The sequence below is a fragment of the Myxine glutinosa genome, chromosome 9 (assembly GCF_964187855.1).
Source record: "Myxine glutinosa chromosome 9, kmMyxGlut1.1, whole genome shotgun sequence".
Taxonomy (NCBI): Eukaryota; Metazoa; Chordata; class Myxini; order Myxiniformes; family Myxinidae; genus Myxine; species Myxine glutinosa.
Window position 1 is genome coordinate 89,623,240 of NC_136269.1, and position 18,270 is coordinate 89,641,509.

Here is an 18,270-nt window from a genome sequence, read left to right on the forward strand (position 1 = left end):
TGTAACTTAAAATATATGGCAGTGCATATAACACGTACAGAGAGAGAGAGAGAGACAGAGAGACAGAGATAGAGAGATAGATTTTTGTCTTTTATAGGTATAGATAGCAACTGATCGTCGGACAAAATTAGATAGGAAGTCCCCGTAAATACCATAAATATTCTCAAACAGCACAGAAACCATGTTCTGTGATAGTTGCATGATTTAATTAGTTTCAAATTAAAGTGTTACGTGTGTGTGTGTGTATATATATGTATATATATATATATATATATATATATATATATATATATATATATATATATATATATATATATATATATATATGTATATATATATATATATGTATGTATATATATATATATATATATATATATATATATATAACTTCAGTTTCCACAAAAAAGTAATGCACTCATTTTAATTTATAAAAAGTGCAATCCTTGGAGTTTCAGCTACATACATACTTGCATACATCCATACAATCACGTGAAGTAAGTACACCCCATGTAAAGTTTTGACTTTTTCAACATGTTTCAACATACTACAGATATTTGATCTTCATTTCAACAATATTGAGAGATAAATGTAATATAATATAACAAATATCATGAAACATTTACATTTTGTAGTCCATTGTATAATTTAAATAAACATAAATGCAAATCTCAAATTCAAGTGTGTTTTCAAGTGTTTTCAAGTGTTTCAAATTAAAGTGTTACATGTGTGTGTGTGTATATATATGTATGTATATATATATATATATATATATATATATATATATATATATATATATATATATAAACTTCAGTTTCCACAAAAAAGTAATGCACTCATTTTAATTTATAAAAAGTGCAATCCTTGGAGTTTCAGCTACATACATACTTGCATACATCCATACAATCACGTAAAGTAAGTACACCCCATGTAAAGTTTTGACTTTTTCAACATGTTTCAACATACAGCTATTTGATCTTCATTTCAACAATATTGACAGATAAAGGTGATATAATATAACAAATATCATGAAACATTTACATTTTGTAGTCCATTGTATAATTTAAATAAACATAAATGCAAATTTCGCATGTGGAAAAAAGTAAGTACACCCTTGGCTCTAATAGGTGGTATTGCCCCCTTTGGCAGAAACAACCTCAAGTAGGCATTTCTTATAACTGTCTACCAGTCTCTGGCATCGACTGGGAGAAATTTTTGCCCACTCCTCCATGCAGAATTCTTTCAGCTGTGCGGTGTTAGAGAGGTTTCAAGCATGCACAGCTCATTTCAAATCCCCCCACAACATCTCAATGGGATTTAGACCTGGGCTTTGACTTGGCCATTCCAGAACCCTCCATTTCTTTCTTTTCAGCCATTCCTTGGTGGATTTACTGGTATGTTAGGGTCAATGTCATGTTGCAAGGTCCACCTGCAGTTGAGCTTCAACTTTCTGACAGATGGCCTCACGTTATCCTCAAGCACCCTCTGGTACAATGAAGAATTCATAGTGGATTCTATGATGGTGAGCTGCCCAGGCCCTGATGCAGCAAAGCTGCCCCAAACCATAATATTTCCACCACCATGCTTTACAGATGGTATCAGGTTCTTGTGGTCAAATGCTGTCTTTGGTTTTCGCCAAACAAGTCTTCTGGTACTGTGGCCAAATAGCTCTACCTTTGACTCATCTGTCCAGAGCACATTATTCTAGAAGTGCGGGTCTTTGCCTAGGTGTTCATTGGCAAACTTTAGTCTTGCCCTGATGTTCTTTCTGGACAGCAAAGGTTTCCTCATGGCACACCTCCCATGTAGATCAATTTTGTGCAGCCTCTTTCTAATGGTAGACTCGTGCACTTTGACATCAACAGTGGCAAGAGCTACCTGTAGATCCCACGATGACATTTTGGGGTTCTGAGAGACTTCTTTCAGCATCTTGCGGTCTGCTCTCGGGCTGAACTTGCTGGGGCGGCCTGGCCTGAAAAAGTTGGCAATTGTTTGGAATCTTCTCCACTTGTAGATGATCTTCCGGCAGTCGAATGATTGATTTCAAATTGTTTGGAGATCTTTTTAAATCCCTTCCCAGACTCGTAGGCATCTATAACCTTCTTTCTGAAGGCCTCAGAGAGCTCTTTTGATCTAGACATGGTGACGCCGCACACTTCAACAACAAAGGGCAAACCAAACGAAATGTCTGAGGTTTAAATAAGACAGGTTCCTCCAAGATCCTCTCTAGCAATGTTCTAACCATTTGCACCTGAGCTGGTGCCCCTGATTCTAATTTTAGGTATTTGAAGTAGTGATAAATGTCGGGGTGTACTTACTTTTTCCATATGCGAAATTTACATTTATGTTTATTTAAATTATACAATGGACTACAAAATGTAAATGTTTCATGATATTTGTTATATTATATCACCTTTATCTATCAATATTGTTGAAATGAAGATCAAATAGCTGTATGTTGAAACATCTATCTATAATTCCAGTAATCTCTGTGTGTATGTGTGTGTGTATGTGTGTGTGTATGTGTGTGTGTATGTGTGTGTGTCTGTGTGTCTGTGACCGCTGTTTCTCGACAACCACGGGTCCGATATACTTGAAACTTGCCAGGTATATTGCTGGGGACCTGAGGATGTGCCTTTTCAAGGTTTCATATTAATCGGAGAAGTAGTTACCGAGCTATGTCCAAAAAACGATTCAACCAATCAGAGAGCAGCGAGCTATCACGTGTGCCGAACGTGGCGAACAGACTCTGCCTCGGACGGCACATTTGAGAGCGTATTCATTTATTTCACGTTGGCAAACTATGTTGGCGCTATGTTGGCGTTAAACTATGTTTTAAAACTAATTAAAACTAATTTGCGATTCATCGTAACTGCGATATGCGACCTTCCGGACAGTCAAATGAGGACGTCACTTCCGGACTTACGGATAGTCATAGTGACGACGTACTGATGCTGAACTTGGCGAGCAGACGCTGCCTCGGACGGAACATTTGAGAGCGTATTCATTTATTTGACGTTGCAATCTGTGTTGATTGTTGTAAGGTACGATCGATTGTAGTACACGTTTATAATAACTCTGCCGATACAGGCCCGATTAACTGCAGCGCCATCCGAGCTGCGGCGTCGGGACGATACATTCATTGTACGGTCACATCACGCACTTACGGGCACGCCCATGGGCCCATGGGCACGCCCATGCATGCATGGGCGAAGACATTTTTTTTTTTTTTTTTGGCAAGGAACGGGCACCCACGTACGGGCACGTCCTAGTGTTGAAAAAGTCAAAACTTTACATGGGGTGTACTTACCTTTTCACGTGACTGTACATACATACATACTGTTACATTTGTGGGGGTAGGTGATGAAATACCATCATGGAGATAGAACTGTGTCGGGTAGCATGGACCGTGTGCGAGTAGGAAGCCAATCTCGATGTATTTAAGTAGAAAAACTGTGAACTTAATATCATTTACGTGCCTTCTCACAGGGGGGTGGGGGGGGCGTTGGGGAGGTGGGGCTGGAGCTTGTGTTAACTAGGTAGGGTTAAGATTAGTTTCTCCCAGTATGTGATTGCCTCCTGTGATTTTTCCCTCTGTTTTTTTTTCAATCACAACAACAACAATAACAATGAGCGCTCCAATAATCCAGAATAACCGGCATGCTCGCCGACAGTACCCGCGCAGAGCAATCGACAAGTGAGCCCGCCCACATGAACACGATAGGAAAAAGGCCCTGCCCAGTAAAGGCGGAGAATCGGTGGGCGGTCAAGAGGCCCATGAGGCCCCTCCCCCGAAGTGCATGATTGGACAGTGTGACGTCAGAGTGAGAAGGTTCGAGAGCTAGGAGTAAGAAGAATCATGCCGACAGTCTCTCTCTTTCTGGCTTTGGTTCTTTTGCTCTTTGATTTGATTGGTTGGTTGAGGTTTGGTTTGGTTTGGAGGTGGTCACTTTTGGTCTCGGGTGCGCTCGTGAAGCGAACTTTTCGGAGCGTTGGAACTTTTGCAACGTTGGAGGAGGGGGGGGGTGTTGACTGTGGTGCTTTTTGTGGAGGAGAGAGCCGCGTCTCACTTGGCGGTTGAAGCGAGGAAGGGCGGGTTGGCTTCTTGCTCACGCCTGGGCATTTTCAGCGCCATTTGTTGGAGTGTTTACCACGCGGTTGGCTGCACGGACTTCTGCGACGATAAAGCTCCCAGGTGTAGTCTGGACGCCAAGCTGAGTGCCAGCCGGCTTAAAACAATTTATTTTATCTTTCCCCTTGTTTGTCTCTGTGTCTGAATGGAGGATCCTCAAGTCGGAAATATTAGACTTACCTCACCGTTCATTTTTTCATTCATTACATTTACTTTCATTAAATTCATTATTGTGCATTTCATTTGTTGTGTTGTTTATTTGTTCTGTGGGTTTCGATTAAAACCCGGTAAGCTTCATGCAGGTAAGCATTTTGGTTCCTTAACTCATGCACGACAAGCCAACTGCCAGTTTCGGCTACGCGCCTCAAAATTTAAAACCATAACGGCCATTCGTCATCCTGCGGTGTTAACTATTTGGGCTGACAGGACAAATGTAGTAAGTTTTGTTTTGCCAGTTGTCGCGTAAGAGTGAATAATTGTGGCCATACGAGGATGGCCCTTGTGTTAACTAGTTGTAGGGATTATGTTAATTACCCTGTTCGTCAAACTTCAGTGATCTATCCTTTATCCTTTTTGGCACCACACCATAGACACATAGCCAAGCCATGCAATCGGCCGCATTCCAACTCACTAAATAACAATTTAAAAACCACCAGGAAGCCAGGACATTGAGCGCTGCCGCTAATTACACCATTGGGAAGTACACATAGCTCGGGCAGGCAGAGGGTACACCCGTGGAGCCGTGATTGGCCAGGGCAGAGCAAGAAGGCACTCACTGATTGGCAGAGAGAAGGGCGAGCAAGAAGTGGTGCGCTGATTTGGTGAAGAGCTGGACAATGTAGTGGTGGCCTTTGGGCATTGGTGGAGAGGCACAGATGACATCACGAGACGTTCAATAAAAGAACTCTCGGACCGACATTTTGTCTCTTGCTCTTGCCTTCTCTCTATCTTGCCTTTTGCCCTCGATGACCTCTTGCTCCCTTGCTTCTTCTTCCTCGCGCTCTTGTGCCTGTTCACTTTCCGGACCTCGTGAGCGATTGTGCGTGGGTGACGGGCTCCAGGAAGCAATCAGCCCTACCGAGTTCAGAGACGCCATCGGGAGACGTGCAGAGGCAGCAGAAAGAGCCGCAGACTGAGAGCTGTGGTTCTCCGCGTGGACGAGGGCGGCTTGCCGCTGGAACACCACGAGGCCAGGGTGAGCGAGATGCCTGGTGAGGCCTAGCAGCGCACGAGTGAAGCGGACTGAGGCCTACTTCCCACCAAGGCAGGGACCACGTCCGGATTCCCGCGCAGGAACCTGAGGGGCCAAAAACCAGGAACCAGGGGGCCTGAGATGGGTCTTGGCGAGGTGCCTGGACAGCCAATTGAGCAAAGTGCACGATAACCCACACGTATTTTATTTTCCAGTTTATTTTCATCCTTCGTCTGTGTGTAAGTCTGGTGTGGGGGATGTCCCGTTTAGGATTATAGTTAGCGCGCATTTTCTTGTTATCGGTATTTCTCATTTAATATACCCTTTCATTATTTTCTGTACATTTATAAATCCGTTATGTTTGAGTTATTTTCCGCAGGTTCGGGAACCACCGGCGGGACCACAAGTAAGCTCTTCAGCTTCCTCCCCTCCCCTTTCTTCCTCCAGCGCATATATATAAAGTCCGCATTTGATTGTCGCCTTGGAGTTAAAGCTTGCTTTGTCTATTCGTGATCCCTGTGTTGTTCACCTGGGGAATCACGCGACAATACATACATACAGCTCCATTATAGTATGATTAATGCTTTTGAAATTGAAAGTCAAATCGTGGTGCTTGGGTTAATACCTCACAAAACAATCCAGATCTTTCAGCAGCCTCTTCGCTGTAGTTGTGACTTGTGAGTTAAGCAAAATGGAAAGCCACCATCATCACCACCAGCCACCAAAATGGAAACTGCAGCTCTCTGTGGCTCCCAGCAACAATATAAATGGGAAGGGCGTGTGGTGAGGGCTAAGTTGTGGGTGATTTTATTTCATATCTTATCAATGCACCTCCTCTTCTACCCACTTGAACTTGTTATTTTTGCCCACTGATGGAGATACCTAATTATCGCACATCTCTTTTTCGATACATTTGTTATCCTGCTCATTCCTATTTCCTTTGCAATTCAACTATCATTGATGATTGCCAGCTGAATGTTTGTCGTTGTTACCTCCTCCACCAAAGGTGGACGAAAGTTATGTTTTCACCCCTATCTGTCTGTTTGTCTATTTTGTTTGTCTGTGAACAGGATATCTCAAAACATTGTGGATGGATTCGGATGAATATGATACATAGCACGATATCTCAAAAAGTTGTGGATGAGTTATGACAAAAGTTGGTGGATGAGTTAGGTAGGTGACAAGAACAAACCGATTCGATTTTGGTTCCATCCTATTGATAAAATACAAAACGTAAACTGTTCAGCCTGGCGGAGTGTTATGCATTCTGCTGAGTGCCTTTTTGTTTGTTGTTGTTGCTGTTGTTGTTGTTACTTTGCAGGCCATATTTCTAGTTCTGTGCCAGACTATTGGTGATGTGCTGTGAGAACCTCTACTTGGGGCTTTGATTTTGTTGAACTAGTAAAGGCATGGATTTGGACAGGATGCAGCTGCTAAGTTACAGGCTCTTGGTCAAAAGACACTGAGGTATCTTTAACCCTCCACCGCTATACTTTTATTTTGTAAAAATTTCAGTACAGCACTGTTTGCATGTTTTTGGCCCAAGTCTTTCATGAACCAGCTTGCCAGGCCTGTTTTTCGACTGAAGGTGATTTAGGTAGGACTTTGTAATTTGTTCAGGATGCTGGTGATAACTGTGTCTACTTGTTGTGAAAGACATCGTGGGATATTTAAAGGTTCACCAGCTAAAACTAGTAGACGGGGAGACCCCTGGCTGAAAAGCACCAATCTTACAGTTTATAGTCGAGTCAGGAATCTAAGCCAGACTAGACAGCCCAAAGGCAAATGCGCTTCCACCGTGCAATCTCGATTGCATTTCCGTCTGCATGGAATTATAACAATGATAACTCGATTCTTCTCTAGTGGAGTTGAAATAAAGTATTGAAATTTGCAGAATCTCAAAGGTAATGTGTTTTGAATATCATTTTTCCCCAATCATTATATTATATATATTTTCTTTTTTACAAACCGTTTGTGGATTTTATGTGGAGCTTACCATGAGACTTTGATGCAGTTTTATCATAATTTATTTTGGCACGAAGTAATTTTGCCTTTATTGGTGTCCCTATAATCACACCCTTGAGGACGGGGTCCCATATGCTGTGCTCTGCCTTCCCGCTGCCCTCATCTGATTACCTGGCGCTAGAAGGCTTTCCCTCCAGTTAGAAGGTCAGCTGGTGATTGCATGAGATAAATGATTCCCCATCGATGATGAATTAAGGACAGCACAGCATTTACAATTAATGATGCGATTTCAGGGCTTGTTCATTCTGCTTTGTTTAAATCACTGCTGCCTTGAAAGAAATTACCTGGTGTTGGCCTAATGGTTAGGGCGGTGGGCTTGGGATCCTAAAGTCCTGAGTTTGTAATCCCGGATTAACACCAGGTGGGGCTGACTCAGCCTGTCATCCTTCCGAGGCTTGCAAAATAAGTACCAGATGACTGGTTATAGAGAGGCAGGCACTGGATCAGCGGCAGATGTGCCCACCGAAAATGATGCAACCAGCAGCCGGGTGGCTGCACACGAACCACCACCCACTTGAAAAAAAACATGTATTTGCATTTTAATTGTATTTTATTTTTGTAAAATAATAACCAGCTGTAGTTGAACTATCAGCTTGCAGTGTAAACTCGAGTGGTACTTGGTAGATAACATCTGCATCCGGACCTTAAACAAAATCTAATCGCCATGTTCTTGTCATGTACCCAACTCATCCACCGAGTTTTGTCATAACTCGTCCCCTTTTTGAAATATCATGCTACATATCGATTTTGGCCCATATCGTAATGGTGAAAAATCACTTCAAATCAAACTGGAAAGCGTCTGAAAGTGCAAATCCCGTCTGTGTCCGTTTGTATTCAGATGTCTTCTTCTTCGTCTTCCTAAAGAAAATTGATACAAAAACAAAAAACAAAATGAAAATTGGTTTTATGCAGCCTTGACCTTTTGATTAAAAAAAGATCAGCTTCTAGCTTTTGATTGGTGAACCAATTTAGCGACCCAATATGCAAATTCTTAAAATTTCAGGTCAATTGGGTTTAAATTGGCAATTTTACACAATCTTGACCTTTGACCTTTTGATCTAAAAAAAAAAACAATCAGCTTCTAGCTTTTGATTGGTGAACCAATTCAGTGACCCAATATGCATATTCTTAAAATTGGACAGACACACACATACACACAGACAGACAGACACACAAAAGTGATTACAAAACCCCGTCTCCTGCTGTGCAGTGAACGGGATAAAATTTCTCATATCCGATGCAGATTCAGATCTTCACCAAAATCCGTCCATAACTTTTTGAGATATCTTGCTGAGAGACAGACAAACAGACAAAGGCAAAAACAAAACCTCCATTCATCTTCGGTGGAAGAGATAATAACGCAATATATTGTGACAGTTGTGAGCTCGGGGAAGACGGGTTAATGGATACGAGCAACGGTACCCTCCCTATGGGCGGGGCTTCAATTGGGAGGCCCAAATGAAAAGGCAAAATATCAGAAATTGAAGGTTTTTTTTATTTTTAACGATTCATATAAACATCCGTTGAATCATATCACACGCAAATCATCAAAATCTAAACAGTATCTTTAGAATTTCAATAAAAGCCACATCACTGTTCATATCGGTAAATATTATTCCATCGTGTTTCAAATCGTGATCGATACACTATGATCGTGATGATCGTGATCGTGAATCGTGATCGATAATCGTGTTCACAATCGCTATGTCGTATGTACTCCCGATACGTGTACCAAATTCCCGATACGTGTAACTGTACCAAATCAACAGTTAAAAGGATTTTTGAGCCGATAGCTGTTACGGCCTTGGCAAGATCGATGGAGACAGCGATCTGTTGGCGATCGATGGAGACATGTTGCTTTCCCGGGTGCCGCACAAACGGCTGCACCGATCGCGCGGCACCCGGGAAAGCAACATCGTCACAATGAGAACAATGAACGTTATGCAAACGCGAATGTTATGCGGGAGTCCAAACCTGAGAATGCTGGAGACTAGAGCTGAAATTGGGAAAACTAAATAGTCTATTTTACTCCTGGAGATCCCAGGATTATCCACCCAAAATATCTTTGCGATCGGTTCAGCAGTTTTTACGGTACCTTTGAACAGACAGACAGACAGACAGACAGATGGACATTTGGTGAATTATAGTAAGATGATGATGTTGGAGGGTTTGAGATGATAAATTTGTCAGTGGCCCATGTTAATTAATTAGGTGAATAAATCCTCATTAACATTGCGTCGGCATCGTACATCGCCATATTGGTGGGCTCTCCTTTACTCAATATGTACATTCCCACATGCCACTTCCTCTCATGCTATATATCGATATTGTTATGGAACCGGGATCTGGGATTCACCACAAGGGAGACTTATGGGACACTCCGCAGCCTCCGGATCTGCAGGCTACTTCGCCGCGATTAAGTACGCGGCCCAACAGGTTATGTTAAGCAACTACAGGTGCCGATTGAAACAGTCAAATCTGGAAGGGTTCTCTCTCTTTTACAAATGTGTTACCTTTCCGGTGGTGTGGCGGTACCAATTAGGTTATGTACCCTCGATGCGCACCTATTTATGTATTTATTACGTACATCCGAGCGGAACCATGAGTGCACGCTGGCTAGTGGTATGAGCGATCGGTGGGATAAAACATGCCATCTATCTATTTGTACACACTAAATCGAGCCATTGGAGCGAATGAGACAAAAATGGACAGGATGGAAAACCATTTACCAAAGAAAGGCGCGTATTTACAAGCACATCACACAATAAGCAAACATCAACAAAGGCACAGAAGAGCAGATCTTACCCGTAGTACTTATTTCCCCCTGAAGCAGTCTTAGATTTTTGTTCATACACAGGACATCAGGACATGGCACCAACAGAATCATTCCTGGGAAATTTAAAGAGGAAGTATAGAGGATAAAGAGGTAGGGTGAGGTATATTGTCGGCGTCTGACTCACCCTCGGCATGCATCGACAATGCCAACCCCACAACAATGCCAATCCCACAATGGGAAGATAAGGAGGGGTAATGAGATCAGAAGTGAGTGAATGCGAATTAGAAGAGTGTGTGCAGTATAAGTGTTTTTGAGGAAGAGTATGAAGAGTGTAAACCACACCCAGATGGGTCAAGAGGCCAACCATTCATAGCTCTTTCAATCATGATACTCCTTATGCATATCAAGTAGACAAATTAGCGGTTCTTAGGGGAAAGGAAGAGAAAGATCGTGTATATCAGTAGTGGAGCTATCTTCCCGCACTATGGACCATGTGGCTCTCTTGTTCTCATGCCTCGGCTCCGTGCTTGACTCGGAACAGTGCAATCCGACCAGTGCTCATCCCAGCTATAGCACAGCTTGTCCTGACTCCAGCGCAATTCATCTTGGCAGGCGATTTCTCCACTGCACAAGCAGGCAGGCAGCGTCTCCTCGGGTCCCCAGCTTGTTCCAACAGCACGATCCCTAGCACATGCCAACAGCAGCAAATGCTCTGAAGCTCCGGCTTTTATGAAGCTTGGGCTTGGTGTAGATCTGAAGGAGCAAAGTTTGTGGGAGTTGGAGTTTCCGGGAACTGAGGTCGTGACATGCCCTTTGACTTGGCATGCCGCAACCTCATTAGCCATGCTTAATAGCCATTGCCCCCGCAACACCAATCATTCCAAAGGTCCGGTTCACCCCTGGGGTCGGCTGTTCCTCCAGTACCCTATTTTTCTTTCCCAACCAGCGATCTTTCCTGCATAGTGTTTTTGAATGAATAAAGGGGGGGGGGGGTGTTTAGCAGGCAGGGGTGGACGTCAACGTGACTTTTTTTGTAAAAAAAAGAAATTACCAAAATCCTGAAATACCAAAAAAACCAAAAACATATGCACAACCATTTAGTACACTTCATTTCGAAGCATTCATGAAAGGTTATGCATATAAACCTTTGTATAACAAAGCTATCGCAAAACAAAAATCATTCTGGGGCAAAAATGACCCATGAGTGCATCTAAGGGTTAAACTGGGCATTTCGTCTGCCGGCGTTATTTGGTGGTGTCCCTCATGGTGTCCCTCATGAATAGTAGGCAACCTATAGAGATTATAAATTCCATGAATTTTGGTCTGGTCTTTTTGGCAACCCTTGACACCAGGTTACACCACTTGCTATCTCAGAGTAGTTTTTGTCTGGTCAGAGAAGCTCCTACACTACAAGCAAATTCACATCTAAAAATTGTTCTCATGTCACATGTGAACAACCGTCTTCGGTTATTGCGGGCAATAAGGAGGATGACTCAGTTATGGATTAAAAAAACAAAATCTTTCCTGTAATCCCATTTTTACCATTTAATACCCGACCATACTGACTTAAATATCTACATTACTTGGAAAAATCAATTTTGTATACAAGATCTAACAAACAAGATGAGTAATTTTTAAAAACTGCAGATTTCTGTTCATATTAATTTGTCAGTAAATATTATTCTCAAAGAGGCTTAAAACAGATGATTTCAGGTTTTGAGATTTGTCATTTTCTTTCAGGTGAACAGTTTGAGAGAGCACGGCGTCTGCAGGCCAAGATGAAGACCAACCTAGTGATGGCAAAGGATCGACTCGATTTGCTTGGTCGGTGAAATGAACAGACACGTAACTTCACTGTCACTTGTGTTTCTAGTAAATAAATAAACATAGGGGGAATACCCCTGGTGCTCACCTGGTAGAATAAACAGTATACTCCACTGACTAAAGGTATTTTAAACCAATTTCAATGGTTGCTAGAAGACAGGGCAGCATGTAGAATCATACTAACATAATCATAAGATTTTAAACAAACAAACAAATAAATAGCTATGTTGGGGGGCAATGTCCCCCCCTGCACCTCCCCTTAGGGCCAGTTTTCTTATGCCGTGAAAAAACTTTTGGCACATCAAGGGTGTTGAAGGTTGTGGTCAGGTTTCATCGAAATTGTGCGTGTAGTTTCTGAGAAAAAAGCAAATACCTATTTTGGGGTTCACTCCCCCTCATAGACCACCTTAGACCTCGATTTTTTTTATGCTGTGAACAAACTTTGGTACATCACGGGTGATGAAGGTTGTGGTCAAGTTACATCGAAATTGTGTGTGTGGTTTCAGAGAAGAAATCAAATATCTATTTTGGGGGGGTCAAACCTGGATCCACTTTGATCCCCCATAGACCCCCTTAGACCCCGATTTTCTTAATGCCATGAACAAACTTCGGTACATCACGGGTGATGAAGGTTGGGGTCAAGTTTCATCGAAATAGTGTGTGTAGTTTCAGAGGAAAAAGCAAATTCCTATTTCGGGGGAGGGGGGGGGGGCATCAAACCTGGATCCACTTTGACCCCCGTTGGACTCCCTTAGACCCAGATTTTTTTTAAATACCGTGAACAAAGTTTAGTCACAACACAACAAATATCATTTGGGCCAAGTTTGGTCACAATCCCATCAGCGGTTTCGGAGAAGAAGTTTCAAGTGTTTACGGACTGACGGACAGACAGACGGAAGGACGGACGGACTGACAGACGGACAGACAGACTGACAGATGGACGGACGGCCTGACGGACGGCGCGCCATCGCATAAGCTCCCCTGAACTTTGTTCCAGGTGAGCTAAAAATATTGCTAAATTTGGACGCTTCTTTCATAAACTGAAAATTTACTTCATGCTCGTTATGACCCCGTTGTCAACGGATAAAGTGTGAATTTTGTTTCAACAATCTTGCGTATGTTCCTTAAGAAGTGGAGTTTGTGCAGTCGTCGAAGTACACCAACAAATAAATTAATGTTGACCTTTCTCTTCTTTCCTTTTTAAATGTTTTTTCTACCAGATCTAGTCTCATGAAACATTGAGGTGACAGAGTGTAAATCGGAAATCTCCTGACCGTGGGGGTAGTGTTGGGGGGTAATGGGACCACAGTTGGACACAAGAGGTAAATAAATGAATGAACAGGAGAGGGCGACAGAGAGAGAGGATACACTCTAACCTGCAAGAGGGTTTGATGAGGAAGGCCTAATAAGGGTAGACATGATTATTTTCATTACCGATACTTTCCACTCCAAATGCCAAATCAAATGGCTCATAAAGAGTTTGCAAATGTCCCGACACACATGATTTACATTGAGTTATTTCACTTCCACAAATGAGAAAAATGAGATATGATAGCCAACCTAACATATCTTGATGAAAAAGTGTCCTTAGACATGGGGTGCTGTAATGATAGTTCCTAACAGCAACACTGCGCTCTCTTCAAAGCACTACACTACTGGTACTTGTATGGTTGCTCAAGCATGAACACAATGTCATATTCCTTATCCCAATTGGCAATGTAAACTACACATTCAGCACTTTCATATGCAATGATAAACTAGTCCATTATGCTCATCGGTAACAGGTTATACCTACGGCTGGCTGGACACAGGTTGTTTCGCAGAGTCGGCGAGAGCCTTTCATGCTTGAGAGTATTGTTGGCACTCCGTACCCGATCCAGGTCACTCATTTCTTCCAATGCTGCTCTCCAATTGAAGAAGTGCACAATTGTATCGTAGTTATTGAGTGCACCCCAAAGCCCTCGTGCATTGCCAAATGGTGGCAGAGAAACCCTGACCACTCTTCCAGCCAACATATTTTTCAAAGTGCTTCACGATGATGTTGAACGGGACTTTTCTTAAAAAGAAAGATATGAATAGATATTGAATCGAAATGACACTAGTATCCCTCTGTACTTTGCCAATGCAGATATGGCGAATGCACCAAAGCGTCGAGATTCTCTGGTGCACAAGAGTAATTCGCTTCCTCGTGCTGTTCCCGTGCCAAGCCGTACATCACCAGCAGTGTCGCCCACTCACCTGCGTTACCCCAGTGTTGGAAATCCCTTCAACGTCTCAGGCATCAGCCGGTCATCATCTCACCCCTCTGGAGGGGCTAGCACACCCCCCGGGCGCTGCTCACCTGTGGGTAGCCGAAGAGCATCTCCACCCAATACGGGTTCCAGTTCGCCACGACAGGGCTCACCTACGGCATCTGGGCGCAGACTTATAGGCCAGGCCTCTGTGTCTGCAGGGAAGGTGAGGTGTATTTATGATGTATTTATGATGAAATTTGTTGAAGGATGTGAAGAAAATTATCTGTGTACTTTAATGAAGCAAAGTTTTCTAATCTGGAATCTTCTGCTTGAAAAGACCCTTCACTCTAAGGGAGGTGGATCTAGAGCTGGGAGTCGTGGAAGCACACCAACAGCCTCCCCTGCACGAAAGACCGAACTCAAGAATCTGCGCAATGTTGATAGCAAGCTTGCCTCACTCATCCTTAATGAAATAGTGGACAAGTAAGGTTCTTGGCTCTTCATCTGCAGAATTAATGAGTAGTTCGGTGTTATTTGGTACTTTCAGTAATAATATCGATGAATGGTGGAGGAGACACGGAGGTCGATATTTGTGTCCAGTGCACCATCAGTCCATTGGGAAGACATTGCTGGGCAGGAACTGGCCAAACAAGCTCTCCAGGAGATTGTCATCCTCCCATCTCTCCGACCAGAGGTACCACCTCGGATTAGTAACAGTGTTGTGATGATGATAATTTCTGCTTCTTTGACTTCATGTGCTCATAATTATGTAGGTAATTTGGGCGAACATGTTTATGCTGTCATACGTTTGAACGAATCAAAGGCTGCTAGGATAGATTAGAGGCATGTGCCTTGGTTTAAACTCGTCTTTAAGGTATCTAGCCTTGGTTTCAATGTCGACATAGCAATAAAATATCACCTTTGCAGTGTTTCACATGCATGGTGATTGATGCATCAATGTGTGTGGTACCCATCAGAATGACTTTAAGCAGGAAGACCCATCTGCCAGCACTTGTCGTTATTACCCTTGTTACGTATTTCCTCCCCAAACCCCGGTTGCGGTGCACCTCAGAGTCTCGAGAGGGAACACGGCAGAAAGATTTGTTATTTTGAGTGTTCTAATAAACCATAGCAAAACCACACCAATGTAATTGTAGAACAAAACAAGTAATTGTATTAAGAAATCTCACATACACAATAATAACACTATTAAAGAAAGTACAATGGAAATGTCACTTGCATCAAATGAACAATACATATGATGGTACAATCATTCCCCAATGCTCTCAAAGCAACAAACTCACGATATGCCAAACGTGAGTGGAATATAACATTCCCCAAAGTCCGTGCACGGATCCCCACGCTGGGTAAAGTTCTAAGTCGTGCAGGACAGCAAGAAATAGGCAGGTTTCAGCGCGAGTGCAGATGAAGAGTTACGAGGTTGGAGGTCGGGCAGCTGGCAGAACGGGATAACAATCCCCCAAAACGTGAGTGTAATCCATGCCTCATGTCCACCAACGATTAAGCCGATATGGAAAACCAACAGCGATCAACACAATGTTGTCGATATGGGAATCCCAATGACAAAACAAGATGCACCAAGCAGATGGCCTCTTCGAGGACAAAATGGTGTATCGGCCTGTGTTGGAGGCGCTTGCTCCCCCACCAACAATCACTCATACTTAGTGATAAAACCTGACGCAGGTTTAATTGCAATCGCAATATAGGACGATGTCACGGGCAATCCCTTTCCCGGGAAGCCTCAACTCATTCACGACCAATATAAAAAAGGTCCGCTCGCAGCCTCGATGCGACTCACAGCTGTCTCTCTCCGCCTCTCTCTGCCAATCTCGATCTCCCTTCACTTCTGGTTCCTTTGCCGTGTTTTCCTTTTCCCTTCACAAACATTTATTTTTACCTTTTACTAAAGTCATTTCCATTTCACACAAAAAATCTTAACAACAATATTACCTGAAACTAAAAATCCTACAAGTATATAATAACAACAAAGGCAGAAGTGATTGATCCGTAACACCCTGCACTCGCGAAGCAAAAATGCGGGGTTAAGCTATCTGTTGTATCCATACGTACTGTAGGGGAAGTATTCGGGAGACTCAAGACTCCAATGACCGGACACAGGTTTTACAAAAGGTCTGGTTTATTAACTGGTTATTCACTTCATTCCAATTACCAAATAATACCGCTTCATTCAATGGACCAGGTTAACTCTTTTCGCATGGTCCTTCTCGTTCGGCCGATGTTCCTCCGCCACTCCCGTCGGGCAGTGGGTCTGATGATGAGGAGTGCTCGTCCGTTCCGTCGGTCAGAGCTCCTGGTGACAAGTCCTCTCGACTCAACGTTTGCTCTCGTTTATATGGACAAACTGGACTTAATCCCCTGTCCGCTGAACGTTAATCCTTTCTCCGCTAATGCCCCGAGGTCATGCATGCACCAAGTCCTGGCATCAGCTCGCTCCCCTCCTGCTGTGGGTTCCGTTTACCAAACGATAGGGGGGTGCTCCAGCCAGGGGCTGTGACCAGGTGGACAAGAGATTATCATGTTCGGGCACATTCCTGACACTCATTTACGAACTCGTCTTTCACAGAGTTTGCAGGTAAAATGTATCTGCTTCGTTACCAGTGTTAATTAATAAGTTACCAGTGCCAATTAATAAGTTACACTGAGTTACACTTCCACAATTCCCTCATCTTTTTGTTTTTGTTTATATTAACCATTAATCTAAACATCAATATAAGTAAACAATCAATCACTACAAGTAAACATCATTACAAGTATAAGTAAATAATCAATCACTTTGGTAATCAAATTCCCTTGGGCATACACCATCATCCTGCAAGAATCACAAAACATTTCGTTGGTCATTGACTCCTTCCATATCGTTCAATCTATTGCATTTGCATCACAAATATATTTTCAAAACAACACTTCACCATCACCAAGATACAACAATTTCACTTCATTTTCAAGTTTTGTAAAGCATCTGCACCATCTGGCAAAAACGTTTGCCTCCACACAAATGTTGACTTTGTTTGAAAGGAAGGGCTGATCACTTGTGTTTGAATCCTGGTATGAAACATTTTCTCCTAATGTCTTCATAGCTCCTGCACTACTTCGTGTAGGATTTCGCTGTTGTGGTAACATTGCGGAGTCATAGACTGACCCTGCTCTCCTTGTAGCATTCTTGCCACTTTTTGCTGTAAACCATAGTAATTCCTGAACAAGGCCTTCACCCAGTTGTAGTCGACTTGCCTCCTCCCTCATTGTGAGTGGGCAGCAAGTATTGGTGTGACGTTGATTGGCCAGCAAGATGTGGAACAGGGATGCCGGATGCATCCACAATGATGTTGGGACCATGGTGTTCAGGTCATTCATGGTCCTTACCAGGAGCAACCAGCAGAATCGTGCACAGCTGTTGTGACAAGGGCACAGCCGTTTTTTGCAGCTCCATGCTGGTTCCCCGGACGTTGGTGAAGTAATAACATATGTCCCCGCATTTCACAGAGGTTGCAGGTAAAATGTCGTTATCCTGCAACTTCTGATGTGGTGAATGTTCGAAGCCTTCGAACAAGAGTAAGTGATCGCCTTTCTTTCATATGTTGCAGTGTGATCCAGGCAAATGGTCACATAAATTTCCTTGGTGAAGGTAAGCATTCATCTCCAAGTTACACGGGAGAATGTCTTCATCATTCTTTGAGAAAGAGGGTGTATGCCATGATTAACTTCATTTTTTAGCCACAAATTTTCTTTCTCGAACTTCTTCCCAATTCCGTTAGCAATCCCTCCAAAATGTGATCTCGTCTTATCCTTATGCTCAGTCACATCTGAATCTGCTTTCCGCACACACTGAATCAGATAGGGTACATCTTACCATGAAATCAGCATAATCATGTATATCTTCCGACAGTTTCACATTCAACAATTTGTTGTTTTTCCTTAACACAAAAGTTATATTCATTTATATGCGTCACACAAATAATATTCAATCAGGTATGTATTTTATTACTAAACTAAGAATAGCATTGTATATGATTACAATCACAAACGGGAATACCTAATTCCCAACAACAAT

The 18,270-nt window shown here is 42.8% G+C and overlaps 1 protein-coding gene across 1 annotated transcript in view; it reads left to right on the top strand.

The window, feature by feature from the left end:
- SPAST (spastin) overlaps positions 1-18,270 on the top strand; it is a 70,792-nt gene that overhangs the window by 20,753 nt on the left and 31,769 nt on the right. Inside the window, exons 3-6 of the mRNA XM_078785109.1 lie at positions 11,863-11,946; positions 14,075-14,403; positions 14,518-14,663; positions 14,781-14,874. Coding sequence (XP_078641235.1) covers positions 11,863-11,946; positions 14,075-14,403; positions 14,518-14,663; positions 14,781-14,874 — 653 coding nt within the window. The remainder of the gene's footprint in view (positions 1-11,862; positions 11,947-14,074; positions 14,404-14,517; positions 14,664-14,780; positions 14,875-18,270) is intronic.